This window comes from Callithrix jacchus, chromosome 4, assembly GCF_049354715.1.
Source record: "Callithrix jacchus isolate 240 chromosome 4, calJac240_pri, whole genome shotgun sequence".
Classification (NCBI taxonomy): Eukaryota; Metazoa; Chordata; class Mammalia; order Primates; family Cebidae; genus Callithrix; species Callithrix jacchus.
In genome coordinates this window covers 89,624,684-89,644,843 of record NC_133505.1, presented here as the reverse complement: position 1 = coordinate 89,644,843, position 20,160 = coordinate 89,624,684, and the positions used below count along the sequence as shown (strand labels likewise).

Genomic DNA, 20,160 nt, shown 5'->3' with positions numbered 1-20,160 from the left:
TTATACTAAGATTTGAGGATTAACAACTTGCTTTCTGACAGCCTAGCCTAGCACAGATTCCCCTACTTAACAGAAGTCATTAGTTAGTGATTCCAGTTCTCATTCTAGCATGATCCCAGGTCAAAAAATTCAGGGAATAAATACCCATTTTATTGCAGTGTTATTGGCTCTGCGCAGTTAAGTGGATCTCAACTCTTGCCATCCAGTACGTTAAAAGAAAGGCCAGCCAGAGATGGCAGATAAACATTCTCTCCCAGGTAAACTGTGATTGATTCCTGGTGGCTGCCTGGAGATCTGTTTTGAAAATAATTCTCAGGCAAAAGTCTTGGCTATGTGTCTGCTGTGGGCATGGGCACAGGGGGTCAGGGCGCAGGTGGCGTTATCTGCTACCCTGTGTCTTACTACTATCAACAGGAAGCTCACACACTTCTATGTGTAGCAATGATAAGATCCTGGGGAGCCATTTGGCCCTGGCCTCAGATGCCTCCAGGGAGAAAAATATTAAATTCAGTAGTAGATCCAGCATTAGCCCATTCTGAACTTCCAGACTTAATTGGGTATTAAACATGCTGTTGGAATCATGTTCCAAAAGGATGCTGCTTGATATCCTACTTTAAGAAGTAACTATCTTAGTGACAAACCAACCAGAGAGCCTGATATGTAAAGCAATCAAAATTCAAAGTTGTTGGTCCTTCTGATCTAACACAAGGATTCTCTACTTAGCTGCCTTTCTAGATTCATCTTGCTTTTTCACTTTGGGACACAGCCAAGCTGAAGCTGGGATAGAATGAGGCAATATTTTGATCAGTGTAGATATAGCTTAGGACCTGGCTATTCCATGGGAGAATGGGTTCCTTTTTCTTCTCCCTCCTACTCTTTATCTAGACCCTTCAGCTCACACAGTGACTCATCTTTACTGAGGGATGCTCTGGACCCAGCTTTTGCAAGCAGCTCCACAGTCTGCTCACTTCTGTGTTTTACAACAGGGATGTCCAATTCTTTGGCTTCTCTGGATCACATTGGAAGAAGAGTAATTGTCTTGTCCCACACATAAAATAAACTAACAGTAATGACAGGTGATGAGCTTAAAAAAAAAATCTCAAATGTTTTTAAGTAAATTTACGAGGTTGTGTTGGGCTGCATTCAAAGCTATGCTGTGCCGCATGTTGGACAAGATTGGTTTACAATAATGCTAGGAGGCAGATACTTCCTTACTTACATATAAAGAGTCTCAAGCACAGAGAGGTTAATAATCCAGACCAAAGTCTCAATAAGTAAACCTGGAAATGTTTGAATCCAGAGCCCCATGCTTGGTGCATTATGTGACAAAACAAACAGAAGTAATCATCACAGCAGATGGGAGGCAGAACTAGATTGCAGCCCCAACTCAAATGGACAGAGCAGCATGCAGAGGCTCACACTGTGAATTTTAGCTCCATATCAATGGCAAGACAAAACCCAGAAATCCCAAGGGGATCCACAGATCCTCTGAAGGAAGTGGATTGCTCCTGCAGGACCCAGGAGACAACCCGAATATTGTGAGTGCCCCAACTGCAGAAGTGGGAAAGAGAGAGCCTCCTCTCCTGAACATATACCCCCACTGGAGAAATGGAAGGTCTGTTTGTAGGAGAAGTTTCCGTCCATACCTGGAGCTGAGTCAATTTAAGGAGCTGAGTGAAATACTAGAGGAAGCAGCAGAAAGGCCCTGGGAGCTCAATGGACCAGCAAGCACACCATTCCTGACTGGCACCACAGGTATCTATAGGGAGGGCAGCCAGAGGATCTGGGGTGGGGGGGCAGGGATGTTTGAGGGGGAGAAACACCGCAGGGAGAAGGAAATCTTCAGCTGAACTTTATAACAATTTGAATGGGGCAAGAAGCCTCCTGGCCAGAACTTGGGGAAGGGCACGAATCCGGTGTGCAGACTCCAAGGGCAGGGGAGGAACCAAGCCCTTTTCTTTCACAGCCGGGAGGTGGGTGGCCTGGAACAAGTTCTCAAGTCCAGCTCACCCACGGCCTGGATATAGACTATGGGCTGTTAGGGGGAAAAGGTAGGAGTGAGACTAGCCCTTTGATTTGCATGACAACTGGGTGAGGCCTGTGACTGCTGGCTTTTCCCCACTTCCCTGACAAGCTGCATGACTCAGCAGAGGCAGCCATAATCCTCCTAAGTACACAACTCCCCTGACTGGGGAGCCTCACCCCCATCTCCCACAGCAGCCAGAGCAAGACCCACCTAAGGAGAGTCTGAGCTCAGACATGTCTGTCCCTGCCACAACCAGATGGTCCTTCCCTATTCACCCTGGTAGCTAAAGACAAAGGACATATACTCCTGGGAGTTTTAGGGCTCTGTCCACTGCCTGTTCATCCCCAAACTACCAGAGCTGATGCTCTCTGGAAAGCATCACATCCTGGCAGGAGGCCAACCAGCACAAAATAGAGTATTAACCCACCAAAACTAAAAACCCTCATGGAGTCCATTGTACCCCCTGCCACCACCACTAGAACAGGCACTGGTATATATCCACGGCTGAGAGACTCATACACATTTCACATCACAGGACTTTGTGCAGACAAACCCCAGTATCAGCCTGGAGCCAGTAGGTCTTTCTGGGTGGCTGGACCCAGAAGAGAGACAACAATCACTGCAGTTCAGCCTACAGGAATGCACATCCTCAGGAAAAGGGGAGAGTACTACATCAAGGGAACACCCCATGGGACAAAAGCCTTCAGTCCTAGACCTTCCCCCTGACAGAGCCTACCCAAATGAGAAGAAACCAAAAAACTAACTCTGGTAATATGACAAAACAAGGCTCTTTAACACCCCCCAAAAATCATTCTAGCTCACCAGCTAGAAGAAAGAAGAAATCTCTGATTTACCTGAAAAATAATTCAGGAGGTTAGTTATTAAGCTAATCAGGGAGACATCAAAGAAAGTCAAAGCCCAATACAAGAAATCCAAAGAACAATACCAGAAGAGAGAAATATTCAAGGAAATAGATAGCTTAAAGAAAAAACAATCAAAACTTCAGGAAACACTGGATACACTCAGAAATGCAAAATGCTCTGTAAAGTCTCAGTAGTAGAACTGACCAAGTAGAAGAAAAAAATTCAGAGCTCGAAGACAAGGTCTTCGAATTAACCCAATCCAACGAAAACAAAGAAAAAGAATAAGAAAATATGAAAGAAGCCTCCAAGAAGTCTGGGATTATGTTAAACAACCAAACCTAAGAATAATCAGTGTTCCTGAGGAAGAAGAGAATTCTAAAAGCTTGTAAAACAGATTTGTGGAAATAATCAAGGAAAATTACCCTGGCTTTGCTAGAGACCTAGTCATCCAAATACAAGAATCACAAAGAACACTTAGGAAATTCATCACAAAAAGATCATTGACTAGGCACGCTGTCATCAGGTTATCCAAAGTTAAGACAAAGGAAAGAATCTTAAGAGCTTTGAGACAGAAGAATCAGGTAAACTATAAAGGAAAATCTATCAGATTAACAGCAGATTTCTCAGCAGAAACCCTATAAGCCAGAAGGGATTGGGGCCCTATCGTCAGTCTCCTCAAACTAAACAGTTTTTTTAAAATGAATTTTGTAACCAGTGAAACTAAGCATCACATATGAAGGAAAGATACTGTCTTTTTCAGACAAACAAATGCTGAGAGAATTTACCACTATCAAGCCACCACTACAAGAACTGCTAAAAAGAGCTCTAAGTCTTGAAACAAATCCTGGAAACACATCAGAACAGAACCTCTTTAAAAAACAAAAACAGAAAACAAACAAAAAAAACAAAGACACAGGCAACAAAGAGTATAGTATGGTGAATACAATGGTGCCTTGCACGTCAATATTAACAGTAAATGTAAATGGCCTAAATGCTTCACTTAAAAGACACAGAACTGCATAATGGATAAGAACCCACCAACCAACTACTAGCGGCTTGCAGGAGACTCATCTAACACTTAAGAACTTACATAAACTTAAAGTAAAGAGGTAGAAAAGTCATTTCATGCAAATGGATGCCAAAAGCAAGCAGGGATAGCCATTATTAAGACAAAACAAACTTTAAAGCAATGGCAGTTAAAAGAGACAAAGAGGGACATTATATAATGGTAAAGGCGTTGTCCAACAGGAATATATCACAATCCTAAACATATATGCACCTGACAATGGAGCTCTCAAATTTATAAAACAATTACTTGTAGACCTAAGAAATGAGATAGACAACAACACAAAAATAGTGGGGGACTTTAATACTTCACTGACAGCACTAGACAGGTGCTCAGACAGAAGGACATCAAGGAAACAGTGGATTAAAAAAAAGGAAATAATGTATTTAAACAAATGAACTTTACAGATATATACAGAACATTTCATCCAACAAATGCAGAATACACATTCTATTCAACAATACATGAAACTTATGACCATGTGATAGGCCATAAAATGGGCCTCAATAAATTTAAGAAAATTGAAATTATATTAAGCACTCTCTCAGAGCACAATGGAATAAAATTGGAAATCAACTCCAAAAGGAACCTTCAAAACTATGCAAATACATGGAAATTAAATAACCTGCTTTTGAATGAGCATTGGGTCAAAAACAAAATCAAGATGGAAATTTTAAAATTCTTTGAACTGAACCACAATAGTGATTCAACCTATCAAAACTTCTGGGATACAGCAAAGGCAGTGCTAAGAGGAAAGTTCATAACCCTAAATGCCTACATCAAAAAGACTGAAAGAGCACAAGCTGACATTCTAAGGTCACATCTCAAGCAACTAGAGAAAAAGAACAAACCAAACCCATACCAAGCAGAAGAAAGGAAATAACCAAGATCAACAGAACAGAACTAAATGAAATGGAAATAAACAACAAAAAAAAAAACCACAAAAGATAAATGAAACATAAAGCTGGCTCTTTGAAAAGATAAATAAAATGTATAAACCATTATCAAGATTAACCAAGAAAAAAAGAGAAAAACCAAATAACCTCATTAAAAAATGAAACAGAAGATATTACAACTGACACCACTGAAATACAAAAGATCACTCAAGGATACTGAGAAAGACATTTTTACCCATGTAAACTAGAAAACCTAGAAGAGGTGGATAAATTCCTGAAGAAATACAACCATCCTAGCTTAAATCAGGAATAATTAGATATTCTGAACAGACCAATAAGAAGCAGCGAGATTAAAATGGTAACTTGAAAATTACCAACAACAAAAAGGACCAGACAGATTCACAGCAGAATTCTACCAGACATTTAAAGAATTGGTACCAATCCTTTTGACACTATTCCTCAAGAGAGAGAAAGAAGGAATCCTCCTTAATTTATTCTATGAAGTTAGCAGCACCCTAATACTAAAACCAGGAAAGGACATAACCAGAAAATTACAGATCTATATCCTTGATGAACATAGACGCTAAAATCCTTAACAAAATACTAGCTGAGTCCAACAACATATCAAAAAGATAATCCACCATGATCAAGTAGGTTTCATACCAGGGATGCAGGGATGGTTTAACATATGCAAGTCAACAAATGTGATACATCACATTAACAGAATAAAAGCAAAAATCTTATAATCGTCTCAATAGATGCAGAAAATCATTTGACAAAATCCAGCATATGTTGATCATGGTGGATTATAAATTAAGCTAGGATGGTTGTATTTCTTCAGGAAATACAAAAACCACGCCTGCCTGGTTTTTGTATTTTTTTAGAGACGGTGTTTTGTCATGTTGCCCAGGTTGGTCTGGAACTCCTGAGCTCAAGCAATCCTCTCACTTCGACCTCCCAGTGTTGGGATTACAGGCATGAGCCCCCATACCTGGCTGTGTTTAAAAAATTTTTTTTTCCAGCTCCTGATATCTAAAATAGCTGAGTGATGGGTAGAACTGTTCCCTGTGCCCAGGCATTTGTTACAGTTCATGTGCAGGCTGAAGACTGAACAAGAGACATGGGAGGCTATGATGAGACATACCATGAAAGAGAACTGCTGCCAGGCAGTGAGGCACAAATGAGATACTGAATGTAAAAATGCCAGGATTCCTGCGAGCCTTTTTCCATTCACTTTTCTAGGTCTCTCCCACCCTCCCCTGTCCTGTGCTGTGCTCGGGAAACTGGCCTTCCGTGAGGCCTCTGGCTGTGTTCAGCCTGTAGGGGAGCAATGGTAAGAATTGGGAAGGAGGGAGAAGACTGAAGTCTTGCTCTTCACTTTGAGGCCTCTTCCCTGAGAGGTCACAATGGACTAGCTGTGTCCCTCAGCCCACAGTCACAGCTCCTCTTGGGGAACTCCCAAATTCCAGTTGTGGCCCTTGTTTCCTGACATCTAGGATGGCTGTTCCTCAGTGTTGCCAGCCCTACTGTCCTGCAAGCCCGTGTAGTTGCCTCCTTCCCTGTCCATAACTTCTGAACAGTCCCTTTATCCAAAGCTCTTTTTCTTTTTAAACACAGGGTCTCATTCTGTTGCCTAGGCTAGATGCAGTGGCGCAATCTTGGCTCACTGCAACCTCTGCCTCCCAGGTTCAAGTGATTCTTGTGCCTCAACCTCCCTGGTAGCCAGGATTATAGGCGCCCTCCACCACACCTGACTAAGTTTTTGTATTCTTAATAGAGACAGGGTTTTGCCATGTTAGCTAGGCTGATCTGAAACTCCTGGCCTCAAGTGATCTGTCCTCCTCGGCCTCCCAAAGTGCTGGGATTATAGGTGTGAGCCACCACTCCAGCCAAAAACTCTTTTAAATACTGTTGCCTGCTAGTACTGACTAATAAGGAATTCAATATTCTCTATTTTCCTTTTTATGAAAAATTTGGTATAAAATATATAAATCCTTTAAGATATCTCTGAATTCTGAACAAATACTTTCTGATGTTTCTCAGTGTTCTTTAAGCACACATGTAATACTTTCCTCCATAAACCAAAGTCCAGCATCATCACAAGTCCTCCCATGTTATGAGAATTATGTAAATCACAGTGTCTGCCTTTGTATCCTAGTTTCAAGAAAACTCTGTTAAATTTAGTAATCACTGTCATAGTTAATTTGGTTGAGTATCCAGGAACAAGTATTACTCCACTTCTTGAAATAGTTTTTAAAACTGGTTTTCATCCTATTTTGCCATTGATTGTCTTTTTCACTGTTTTTAATATGGCAAATCATCTAAATCCCTTTGGGAATACGGATAAAATACATTGTCATTAATAAACATTTCAATATGAAAATCAGGCTCACATCATCATTAAGACTGTAGGAAAGGACCAAGAAACCCAATTTCATAAAAGTCCACTCTAAAATAAGCACAAGAAACAAAGCCAGGAGAAGAGTTGGATCCCACCCACAGGCATCTGGGTCCAGGCAGCAAATTTATAACCAGCCCCTTCTCTTCATCCACTGGAAGCAACTCCAGCCCTGGGTAGTAGTCTGTTTCCTCAGTCCCCTGTGAGGTTTAAGAGACATTTAGGAACAGCCCAAACTTACTCTTGGTGTGGGGCTCCTGTCTTGGTCAGCAAGGTCAGCACAAAAAACATGAAAATCACGAAGACTGCAAGACCAACCCAAAATCCAATCACAATGGAATCTGCAAGACAGTTAATACAGGCATAAGTATTTGACAGTAGTTTAAAACTTGAACATTCGAGGAATCAGAACTTCTTGGAGAGGCTTTGGCACATGAAACATGAAAGGAAATCAACAGTCTGATCCGCAGTTGGCTGGATATTGGTAAGAAGTAAAGAATGAGGGAGAGGAAAGAATCTGCTACGCCTCCAGGTTTCTGTCTCCGGTAGCATGAAGGGATTTAGGACTCACTGACTCATGGTTTCTATCTCTCTCTCTCTTTTTTTTTTTTTTTTTTGAGACGGAGTTTTGCTCCTGTTACCCAGGCTGGAGTGCAATGGCACGATCTCGGCTCACCGCAACCTCCGCCTCCTGGGTTCAGGCAATTCTCCTGCTTCAGCCTCCTGAGTAGCTGGGATTACAGGCACACACCACCATGCCCAGCTAATTTTTTGTATTTTTAGTAGAGATGAGGTTTCACCATGTTGACCAGGATGGTCTCGATCTCTTGACCTCATGATCCACCCGCCTCGGCCTCCCAAAGTGCTGGGATTATAGGCGTGAGCCACCGCGCTCTGCCGGTTTCTATATCTCAAGGAAAGAACCTAGGCCAGAGCATAAGTCATCTAGGGCCTCAAGATTCCACTAATGTGTTTTGAGTTAGAAAATACAATTTTTAGCAGACTACCAACTCAAGTTTTAAGTGAATTTGGATTCACTTTAAAAGAAAAACTTTAGACAAATTAAATTTAACAGATATTAATAGTGTAAGGAAAACAAAATTATTGAACCAGGAAGGTCCCAGAATCAGAACAGATTCAGAGAGACCTCGGGTTGCCTCAAGGTTGGTTAAGATTTAGGGACAGAAAAAGGGAAATGATGTAGAGAAAAAAGCAGCAAGGTATGGAAACAGCTGGATTTGAACACAATTTGAACATCTGGCTGCCTGTGAGTGCCTCATGTGTAGCTGCTGCGATGAGCTGAGACTCAGCTATTGTTACAGAAGCATTTGCTGGATTTTCAGTTTGCTTACCTACTATTAGGTCGCAGCTCACACCTAAGAATATAAGTATGCAAATATAGAGGCCTTCTTGGGCCAAATTTTAGTTTAGCAACTCAGTTGGTTAGCAACTCAATTAGGTAGCAGCTTTGCGTTCTCACTTATGTTCACCATGGAATAATTCTGGCTCTCATTACTTCTTGCAGAGAACATACAGATGGCCTCTTGAGTGCTCTCTCTGTCTTCTGCCTTTCCTTGTGCTTTATTTCTGTACAAAACTGCATTATCACAGCCCTGATGATACTGCTCTTTCATGAAAAGCTCTTCAACAAAAATAGAAAAGACCCACTTTTCCAGATTAAAAGAGATTCCACATGTAAAGCACTTTATACAATGTCAGACATCTGAGAAAATGGTATCCCACAGTTGCTGGCTACTGCCATTAGAATTGTCATTTTCTCCCAATTTACCTCACTTTAAAAGCCACTGTTTCCAATCAAATTAGGGGATACTGTCCCTGTATGTACCTTAACCTTTGCCACAGCTTCTTCACAGCCGCATTTTACCAGGCTATTGCCACTACCTGGCTGGAACAACTTTTCCTAACATGGAGATAATGAAAGTGTTCCCATACTTGCAAGCCCATACACTAGAGTATCTTCTTTATGAAGCCTCAACTAATTTCCATAATTGATGTGTTCTGTCCCTCCTTTGAACCCAATAACATTTTTGTCTGCACTTCCCTAAACAGGCCTCTCCTTGGTCCTATCTTGGATAGTAATCATGAGTCTTTATATCTGGGACCAAGATTAGACTGGATTGTCTACACAACTCAGCACATGCACAGTAGGGTCTCAAATCTAGGACACAACAGAGTTGAATCATTCTACATTTTTTGGTCTATATTAAGAAGTTTATGTGGAAATACAATGAGGATACTTAGCAATTTTCTAAAAATAAGTGATTGGAGCTTAAACATTAAATGTGTTTAAATGCAAGGCTTTATTGTAATTATGTATATGTAGCACTTTTTCCGAAGTGAAGAAATCAGATTAACAATTTACTCTGCATAATTCATACTTTCATCCTGCAAATGCTATTGCCTAAGGTTAACAATGTATATTCAGCACTCTCAAAAACTAATGTCTAATCTTAAGTGCCAAAGAAATAGAAATTATATACTTTGCCTTTTAATGTAGTGGAAATGAGGCATAAAAAAGACATAAGGACAAATATCAAAAACCACATGCACTGAGGTACAACTAACATGAAACAATAAAGTCTCAATTATCTAGGTGGTGAATTGTGAAGAAACACTGTACAGATAAATAACAGTTTCCTACACTGTACTTTATCAACCGCCTTCAGAGCAAAAGCAAATTCTAAAATTATACACCAATACTATTAAGTCCTCGATTTAGAACTGAACCATGTTGATTGACATTTTCAAATCTGCATACTAGGAAGATGTTCTCCTAAGGACAGCTTTCAGACTGTGAATGGGAGACTGACACCCAGAGGTGCAGGAAATGGTGCCCTCGATCCAGCCCAGTCCCTTTCCTCTGCCCTTGTAAGTGCCCCCAGGGGCTGATCGAAAAGCAGCAATAATGTGGAGCATGGGAGGGTTACAGCCTTCAGAGAAGCCAGGTGGCAGCAGAGTTGGGGAGAGGCAGGCTGTGGGCAGAATCTGAGAAGTCTCATGATCCAATAGCATTTCCAAATATTTCCTTAATAATGCGGCATCTATGTTTTCTGTGGCAATATACTTTAAGCAGCTCTGCTTATTCACATTCCCCTTTGAACAAAATGTAGCTTCCTTAAGTAATTTCCACTAATTTCCCCCAACCTTATCTTCTGTCCTATGTCCCACTCCCAGAGGACTTTCTCACCCCACCCTGAACCTCTGATAAGAAACCTCAGAGATTCCCATCTCATCCCAGAAATATCCAAACTCTCTGCAGTTTTATTTACATGTTAAGTTTCACAGGCATAGGCACAACAGTAAGATGGGAAAAGTGGAGCCCTTCGTCTTCCCAAAAGCACCCTTTTCTGGGAAGAAGTCAGAATAAAGCTTTACACAGAGCGAAGCTGCAATGAGGCTAGATGGTTAAGAAAGTGAAAGCAGCCTTCCAAAGGAGTTTCCACCACAGCCAAGCTACCACACTCTGTCCTGTCTAGACACTGAGCTACTTGCAGACTACTATTGTTAGGGGGTAAAACAATTGCCCAAGGGAATTGCAAATGGCATGTGTCATAATAAAGTAACTCCCCCTCACCTGACCTGTAATAAATGGAATGGAACAGGAGAGCTGAAAGCTGACATGATTTTTTTTTCCCAATTGGGAGTAGGACTAGCGTAACTACTCCATCCTACTTGCCCTTCTACCGACCTCTTGAGAATAAATGATGACCTTTACATTTCATGGTTATATAAAAAATAAGGGAGAATACTTCACTTGAAAGAGAGGGTTCAGGACACTGTCCTCACCCCACTTTTGGTTCCTGAGGCAGTAGGGTCAACTCTGTGATATGAATTCCTGGCAAAGCCAACAGTGATGTTCCACACTTGTCTCTACTATCTTAGCCAGAGCTTTGCAAGGCCTAGCTCTGTTTCTCATCCTAACCACCTGGCTTCTTGCTGACTCATCCATGCATGGGCCTGGTATCTGCAAGGTGGCACATGAAAAAGCATGAATTTGGCCGTCACTGATATCTCAGATTAAGAGGATATTCCTCCAGTCTTTTCTTAACACAGTGGCCAGAGTGGTCCTGCTAAAATGTGATTGTCCACTGACTCTCATCCAGCCACACCCCCCATAAATGACCCATTTCTCTCCTTCCCTTTTTAGAGAGACATTTGAGAGACTTGTCTGTACGTGCTGTCCCCAATTCCTCTCCTCTCATTTTTTCTTAAACCAATTCCATCTGCCTTTTACCCCAGCACTTCACTAGAACTGCTTTTCAAATCACTGCCAGTAACTCTTAAATTAAAAATTCAATGGTCAAATCCCTGTTCTCAATTAACTTGACCTAATAGCAGCAATTGTCAAAGACTGTCTTGGCAATCCTTTAGTGGTGTCCAGAAAACCTCAACTGTCCAGTTTCTTCCTACTTTCTGTATATTCCTCTCAGGCACCTAAGCTGCCCTGCAACTTCTAAACACAAGCATGCCCAGGGCTCAGTTTTGGATGCTTCAGTTTTCTATCCTCCCTTATCCAGCCTCTTGGCTTTGAATGCGTACAATTCACATGCCGATGACTCTCAAATCTACAGCTTCCCCCACACTTCTCCTTTCTTGTCCTCCTGGATATGTGATAGGTGCCTCAATTTAACAGGTCCCAAATGGAGCTCCTGGGGTTTCTCTCTGAAACCTCCTCCTCTCATACTCTCCCCAGTCTCAGTTAAAGGCAATTCCATCCTGCCAGTTACTCAGCTCACAAACTTTCAAATCATTCACTCTTTTTTCTCTTACACACACTGCCAATCCATTGACAAATCTTGCCAGATTCATCTTTTAAAAATACCCAGAAAGTATGCATTTCTCACCACTTTTACTCTCCCTACCTGGCTCCAAGCCACCATCGTCAGCTGCCTGGACCTCAGCAAAGGCCTCCTGAATGGTCTCTGCTTCTAATCGCATACCTTTCACTCATGCTTTTCATGCCAGTTGCAGAGTGATCTGCTGAAACCTAAGCCAGATGCCACTCTTCTGCTCCAGACCCTCCAGTGACTTCTCAGAGAAAAAGGCCAAATGAAGCCCTGACCTCTGAGCATGCCAGGTCCTTGTCCCCACAACCTCTTTGACTTCGTTTCCCGCTGTTCTGCCTCTTATCACTCCCCTGGTGCCATGCTGGCCTCGTTGTTGTTTCTTGCGTGATCCAGTTCACTCCCGCCAAGGATCCTTTTCTGGAATGTTCTTCCCCCAGATATATTATAGCTCAACCTCTCACTTCCTTCAGGTCTTTTATCAAATCTCTCCTTCTCAATAAGCCTTTCCATGGCCACTCCATCCATACTGTCACCTCCATATTCCACATCCCTTTTCCCCACTGTTTGTCCTTTTACATTGCCATCTGACATTATCTGTTTATTTATTATCTGTCTTTCCCACTAGAATGCAAGTTCTATAGGAGGAAATATTTTTGTCTTTTCAGTTCACTGTTGTATCTTCAGTGCTTCAAGTAGTACTGTACATAATAGGTGCTCAACAAATATATATTGAGTGAATGAATAAATTTCCACTCTACTGGTGCCAAATTTGTATCAGATATGTGTCCACTTCTGATACGTGATAAGGTTTAACATTGGATTCAAAACTGAGGGCAAAAGAATTCTCAATGACCATCTGAAGTTGTTTCTCAGATGAAAGACCCTTTAAAGGAAGGAATCTTAATTTTAGTAGACAGAGAATCTTAGTTGAAAAATGGAGCTACTGTGGCCAAGTATGATCCATTATAAGTAAGGCAAATAAAGATAACTGTTATGGTCATTCCTGTCCTTGATGAGTGCTTCCCCTTGAAATGTCCTGCTTCTGTTCTTTTCAATCTGTACCTAATTAGCTTTGTATTTTGCCCAGCAAAACAAGCAGTCATACTTGAAGGTCAGAATCACAGCATTTTTAAATGAAAGAAACTGTACCAAAGCACACATTCCAATAGTTGACTTGATCTTTTCATTTTCCTGTATATCTGGGGTTTTGTGTTTGTTTGTTTTTGGTTATCAATGTTTCTCATATATTGTCAGGTTCCTGAAGCTAAGGGCTTCTACTCAGCAGCTCTCTTAAATCAGAACAGTAACTACTCAGTCATTTGTTTTATCATCTTGATGTGAATATTAAAATTAACAGAATCAATTGTTATTAATCATATAGTAGGTAAAGTAATTAAGGAATGAGTCACACATCTGCCTATGTTTCTCAGGAAGTTTTCCAGCTATAATTATTTCTAAATGTAATATCCTCAAAAAAGATCTTACTCAACTGTCTCTGGAAATGTATCAACCCAAATTATAGCAGCAGATCTGTCTTCTGTGCCCCTTAAACTAAAGAAAAAAGACAGGAGCAAATTGACACAAAAATGAAGTTGACGTCACCAAGCTGTAAAAGCTTACATTACAAGAAAATATATGGCAATTTGCCCAGTCATTTTGATTCCCACTGTAATTCAGAACAAGCAAGTGTCTTACATAAAGTTTATCTCAGAAAAACAACAGATTAAAGAATTTAAGTAAATTAAGGAGGGTGATTTCACACCCAACAGCCTTCTATCAGATAATCAATGACAGCATACCTTAATGAATGCCATGTGTTTTTTTTTTTTTTTTCACAAATAAATACTAAGCAGATGTCAATAAAGGAATGAGTGAAAGTATTTAATTATTACTACTCAAGTAAGAAGTAAAGGACATATGGTTTAGTTAACTACTTTTCCTAAGGGAATAAAAATAGAAAGTCCTTGTTGCAAAAGAGCAACAAGTTGGTGCAAGAGATCATGAATGCCAAGACAGGTCAGGGTAGAAGCAGCCAGGAAATAATTACAGGAACAAAAGCATTTTCTTTGCTACATTTGTGTCTCTGATTCTAAGCTCTCTTATATTTCCTAATGTGTCTCACTAACCTGGAGCAGTTAAGAACGTAAAAATTTTACAGTGCTGACAAAAAAAATTTTACACTTTGACAAAAGAGAACATTTCAAGGATATTTACTGTGTTACCAAGACAGAACCTGAGACTAGGCAGCAGTTCCTGCCTACTATGTTAATGGTTAACTCTACTTAATGAAGCAAGGATGCTTCACGCTGGCGAGTCGGCATTCAGTTATGACTGGAGTTGAATAGCAACATTTCACAGAATCACATTTCCTTGCTCTGTGCTGGACCTGTAATCACTCCAATAGCAGGAAACACAATTCATGCCTAGAACATGGCATTAGAAATGATCGCAGGCTATTCTGGTCCATCATTATGAACACACATGGACACACTGCTCTCCACAGCTCAAGAAAAACTGGTATGAAAAGATGCTGCTGTGTTACAAAAGAAGGTTCTTCAAATAACAGTTCCAGATCCTATTTTTATAAATATTTTTGATAGTTCAAACATTCACAGTTTGGAGGAGCTAAAATATTTCATCCTTTTCTTTAAATCTCAATCTCAGATTGACACTGATTCATGTTCCCCTACCAAGGGAATATTTTAAGTCCTTCATATTAGAATCACCAACGCCCTCCTGTACCATTCCTGAGCACTCAGCCTGTGTGTGGAGGTGAGATGTTTTGTGGGATTTGGGAGGTAGAGGGCAGAGAGTTCTGTAAGAAGAAAGAATGTTCAGGGGAAGTAATCACTGGGGATTTCAAAGTTAAGACAAATACAATTATGCTTACAATGAGGAATTGTGTAAAACTTACATTTATGAGCCTTGAGTCCTTCAAAGGAAACTGGTCCAATCTCATAATATTCATATTCCCAGGTGTAATCAGAATTAGATGACGATTGCTGGGAGGTTCTGTTAGAAATTAACCTCTGGGCAGACATCTCCAACCTGTACACATGGAGAAAGTCAAGTGCAGAACCTGTTAATTCATTCAGAACTGCACAGTTACCTTCATTACTCTTGATCACATTCAGGAGTTTGGCAGTAAAGTCCTTTAGGAGGTCTTACCCCCTAAGCCAGGAGAGGTTCTTAACAGCTGCCCACACCTCATACTATGTGGCCACTATTTCCTTTTATCTCTCCACTAGACTGGAATAAATATATTTAAAATCAGACACTGTATTTTCTTTTTTAACTTAACCTAATGACTGGCACATACCCAATGTTCAATAACTGATGAAGGAAAGAAGGAAAGGAGGAAAAGAGTATGTCAAAATCTCTGAGCTTACAGATTCAGCCTCAGCTCCTATACCTGTATAAGTATGTACCGAACCTGCAGAGACTACATCAAATTAGTATCGAATATGAACTCGCTCAGTATGTATCTATTGAACACCTACTATGCAACAATGGAGACAAGCAACCTAAGGTTTTGTCTGCTTTTCTTGCTTCCAGTGGGGTTGGAGGAAACTAAGTTTAATAATGGAGTGAACAAGGGGAACGATCCAAGATGGCCGATCGCTAACATCCCGAGATTGCAGCTCTCAGGGAAGGCGCGGAGAACTAGAGGACGCCACACTTTCAGACAAAGTCTGGTTGCTCACGGAGCAGAAGATCCCCCAGTGGAGGAAACACACGGGTCGCCAGCGTGACTCTTGTGGCCGGTGCAGCGGTTCCGCCTGCACCTAGGCGCGGCAGCTCTCGGAGCAGAGTAAACACATTTGGAGGACCTGCACGGGCCCCCAGCACAATACCAGAGCCCGGCGCAGCGGCTGCGATGGCACCTCAGCGCGGCAGCGCTCGGCGCAGAGTAAACAGGACGGGTTCCCCTTCTGACCGAGGTTTGGAGTCCTGGGAAGGCAGAGTCGCCTACTACGGACACAAGAAGGAAGCCAGACAGGAGAATCCTGGGCAGAAAAGCACCATCAGTTTTAACGCCGCTGCTCTGGCCCTGGGAAATAACAACCTGGACGTCCACTCAAGAGACCTAATCTGAAAGTTGGTAATTTCAAAGACGACAGGAGGATAAATTTACAATGATGGGAAGAAACCAGCGTAAAAAAGCTGAGAATACTCAAAGTCAGAACGCCTCTCCCTCTAAAGATGATCACAGTTCCACATCAACAATGGAACAAGGCTTGATGGAGAATGAGCGCATCCTGATGACAGAATCACTCTTCAAGGAATGGATAATAACAAACTTCAGTGAGTTAAAAGAACATGTTGTAGTCCAACGTAAAGAAACTAGGAACTTTGAAAAAAGGTTTGATGAAATCCTATTGAGAATAGACAACTTAGAGAGGAGTATGAGTGAATTAATGGAACTGAAGAATACAATACAGGAACTCCGAGAAGTATGCACAGGTTTAAACACTCGAATTGTTCAAGCAGAAGAAGAGATATCAGAGGTCAAAGTCCAACTTAATGAAATAAAACGTGAAGAAAAGATTAGAGAAAAAAGGATAAAAAGGAATGAGCAAAGTCTCCAAGAAATGTGGGACTATGTGAAAAGACCAAATTTACGTTTGATAGGTATACCTGAATGCGACGGAGAGAATGAATCCAAGCTGGAAAATACCCTTCAGGATATTATTCAGGAAAATTTTCCTAAACTAGCAAAGCAGGTCAACATTCAACCCCAGGTAATACAGAGAACACCACAAAGATATTCCTCAAGAAGAGCAACCCCAAGGCACATAATCGTTAGATTCACCAGGGTTGAAACGAAGGAGAAAATACTAAGGGCAGCCAGAGAGAAAGGTCATGTTACCCACAAAGGCAAGCTTATCAGACTTACAGCAGATCTCTCAGCAGAAACTCTACAAGCCAGAAGAGAGTGGGGGCCAATATTCAACATCCTCAAAGAACAGAACCTTCAGCCCAGAATTTCATATCCAGCCAAACTAAGCTTCACAACTGAAGGAAAAATAAAATCTTTTATGAACAAGCAAGAACTCAGAGATTTTATTACCACCAGGCCTGCTTTACAAGAGCTTCTGAAAGAAGCATTACACACAGAAAGAAACAACCAGTATTAGCTTTTCTAAAAATACACCATAAAGTAAAGAGCACCAACATAAAGAATTTATACCAATGAATGGATAAAACAGCCGGTCAACATCAAATGGCAGTAACCCTAAATATAAATTGACTAAATCCCCCAATCAAAAGACACAGCCAAAACCCAATGGCATGTTACATCCAGACCTGTTTCACATGCAAGGATACACAAAGACTCAAAACAAAGGGATGGAGAAAGATTTACCAACCAAATGGAGAGCAAAAATAAATAATAAATAAATAAAAAGCAGGAGTTGCAATTCTCATATCGGATAAAATAGATTTTAAAGCAACAAAGATACAGTGGTAAAAGGATCAATGCAACAACAAGAGCTAACGATCCTAACACCCAGATACGAGGCTTAGATTCAATGAGACAGAAAATTAATAAGGATATCAAGGACTCGAACTCAGATCCGGAACAAGTAAACTTAATAAATATTTATAGAGCTCTCCACTTCAAATACACAAAATATACATTCTTGTCAATACCACATCACACCTACCCATAAGTTTAAATGAAACATTGATTGGCCATTATTAATACCCAATTTTTTTCAAAATAAAGCAATATTTCCATTTACTCTCCCTGTTTTTCTTCCTCTTTCTTCCTCTCCTTTACTTATTATTTTTTTTTCTTTCCTTCTCTCAAAAAAAAAGAAATCAACTTGTAAACCTCTAGATCCAGGTCGGCAATGTCTCTCTCATTGCTTGATTTCCTTCCTTCCCTTCCCTCCCTCCCTCCCTCCGTGCTTCCTCCCTTCCTTCCTTCCTTCATCCCTTCCTTCCTCCCTACCGTCCTTCTTCCCTCCCTTCCTGCCTTCCTCCCCCCCCCAAAAAAAAGAATAGACAAAGTAAGCTATTAAAAAAAAAAATGGAGTGAATAAAGAGAAACAGACAGCAAAAGTTGCATAATGGATCTTGCAGAAGATCCTCAATAGAAGTCCACAACTTGCCCAACTGCTTACTCTTCAAATTTGTCACATATTTTCATGATTTCCCAAGTATCTTTGTTAATTGTGATTATTTTAGGCCAAAAGAATCCTGACTTCTTTGGGAGAAGATGGTTGCACTGTGCAGCATGGATGCCGAAGGTGATGTCAGTGCAGCCTGTGTTCAATAACTATGTCTGAGCACCTACTGTGTGCAAGACACTGCACACTGTGGGGTGAGCAGAGATGCCTGAGACAGATCAGTACCCCACAGACCTTCCCTTATAATGGAGAAAGGGAGACAAAGTGACAAACAGCAGTAACATAAGGGAAAATTTGATGAAATATCAGTGGAAAGCAAGATTCACTGAGCAGTCACCACCACTGGGCCCCGCCTCAAGAGCTTTCTGAGGTTTCTTTTCCCTGTCTCCCTCCCAACCGCCTCCAGGGCACAACCCTCAGGTAAGCTGAAGCAAAATCACCACCGCCCATCTGCCTCACTTCTACATCACTCACCTTTCCATCACCCCTTCTTTCCCATCCCCAGACCTGGACTCCACAGAAAAAGACTAACCCCACATCATCATGCTGTTCAAAGGATGGGGTGCTCTGGTCCAGAGATGCATGCCAGAATCAAGAATTAGGGTGTGACTTTGAAGGCCCAACCAGACAAGTCATTCCTTCAAAGGTACTTGAAATAAGTAAAGAGCAGCTTTTTTAGTTGCCTCTTTTCTTTCTTTCTTTTCTTTTCTTTTGAGGTGGAATCTCACTCTGTTGCCCAGGCAGGAGTGCACTGGTGTGATCTTGGCACACCACAACCTTCAACTCCTGGGTTCAAGTGATTCTCCTGCCTCAGCCTCTCGAGTAGCTGGGATTACAGGTGCACACCATCAAGCCCAACTAATTTTTGTATTTTTAGGAGAGACGCGGTTTCACCATGTTGGCCAGGCTGGTCTTGAACTCCTGACCTCAGGTGATCCACCCACCTTGGCCTTTCAAAGTGCAGAGATTACAGGCATGAACCACCACTCCTGGCTTCAGTTGTCTTTCTAATGCCAGCACAAAAATAACATAAAACTATTATCACAATACCATCTTTGGCCCTTTAATTATTTCAACAAGAGGTTATTTTTCTCAATGATGAAACAATTTTTCTCAGGAAATGAAAATTAATAACTCAAACCTAAAAAGCACTATTCTCATTTATGAGCACTTCCTCCAGAAGCAAATAATTGTGAGAGGAAAAGAAAAGAATAGCTCTTCAGTTGTAGGGTTCAGATATAATATTAGATTGGGATAAACGTAATTTCCACTTGAGAATGTTAAGAACTACATACTATATAGGAAAAGCCACTGGCTTTGAAGTTAGAAGACCAAGGTCATTATCTCTGCTTACCTCTATTTATTATGTTGCCAGGCAAGACAATCTCTCTCAGCCACACTTCCCTCATTTGTAAAACTAATCATCATGGCTACCTGAGCATTTTTTCATGACATAGTTCTCACTATGGTCCCTAACAGACACCATCATCACCTGCCTGGCCTATTCTTCAGGCCTCTTAACTGCTGCTTTTCTGCTTCCAGGTCCTGGGGTGCTTTCTCCACATTGCCGTTTTTTTTTTTTTTTTTTTAAGACAGAGTCTCACTCTGTTGTCCAGGCTGGAGTGTAGTGGCATAATCACGGCTCACTGAAGACTTGATCTCTCCATGTAGTCGAGATTATAGACACAAGCCAGCACACTCATCTATTTTTTCTGTTTTTTTTTTTTTTTTTTAATGGAGACAGGGTTTCCCTATGTTGCCCAAACTGGTCTCGAACTCCTGGACTCAAGCAATCCAACTGCGTCAGCCTCCAAAGTGTTGGGATTATAGTTGTGAGCCATTGTCCCTGGCCTAATAATCTTTTAAAAAGACAAAGTGCACTTGTCATTCCTTAGCTTTACACATTTAATGGCTTCCCATTTTAAGGAAAAAGTCCAAAATTCAAAATGTCCTAGGTACAAAGTCATTA

The 20,160-nt window shown here is 41.1% G+C and overlaps 1 protein-coding gene across 11 annotated transcripts in view; it reads right to left on the bottom strand.

Moving 5' to 3' along the window:
• Positions 1–20,160, bottom strand: part of MRAP2 (melanocortin 2 receptor accessory protein 2) — a 60,963-nt gene that overhangs the window by 16,862 nt on the left and 23,941 nt on the right. For all 11 annotated transcript variants that reach the window (XM_035296244.3, XM_078369712.1, XM_035296245.3 and 8 more), the window contains 2 exons: positions 14,972–15,105; positions 7,491–7,590 (listed from right to left, as the gene is read on the bottom strand). In XM_035296244.3, coding sequence (XP_035152135.1) covers positions 7,491–7,590; positions 14,972–15,105 — 234 coding nt within the window. The remainder of the gene's footprint in view (positions 1–7,490; positions 7,591–14,971; positions 15,106–20,160) is intronic.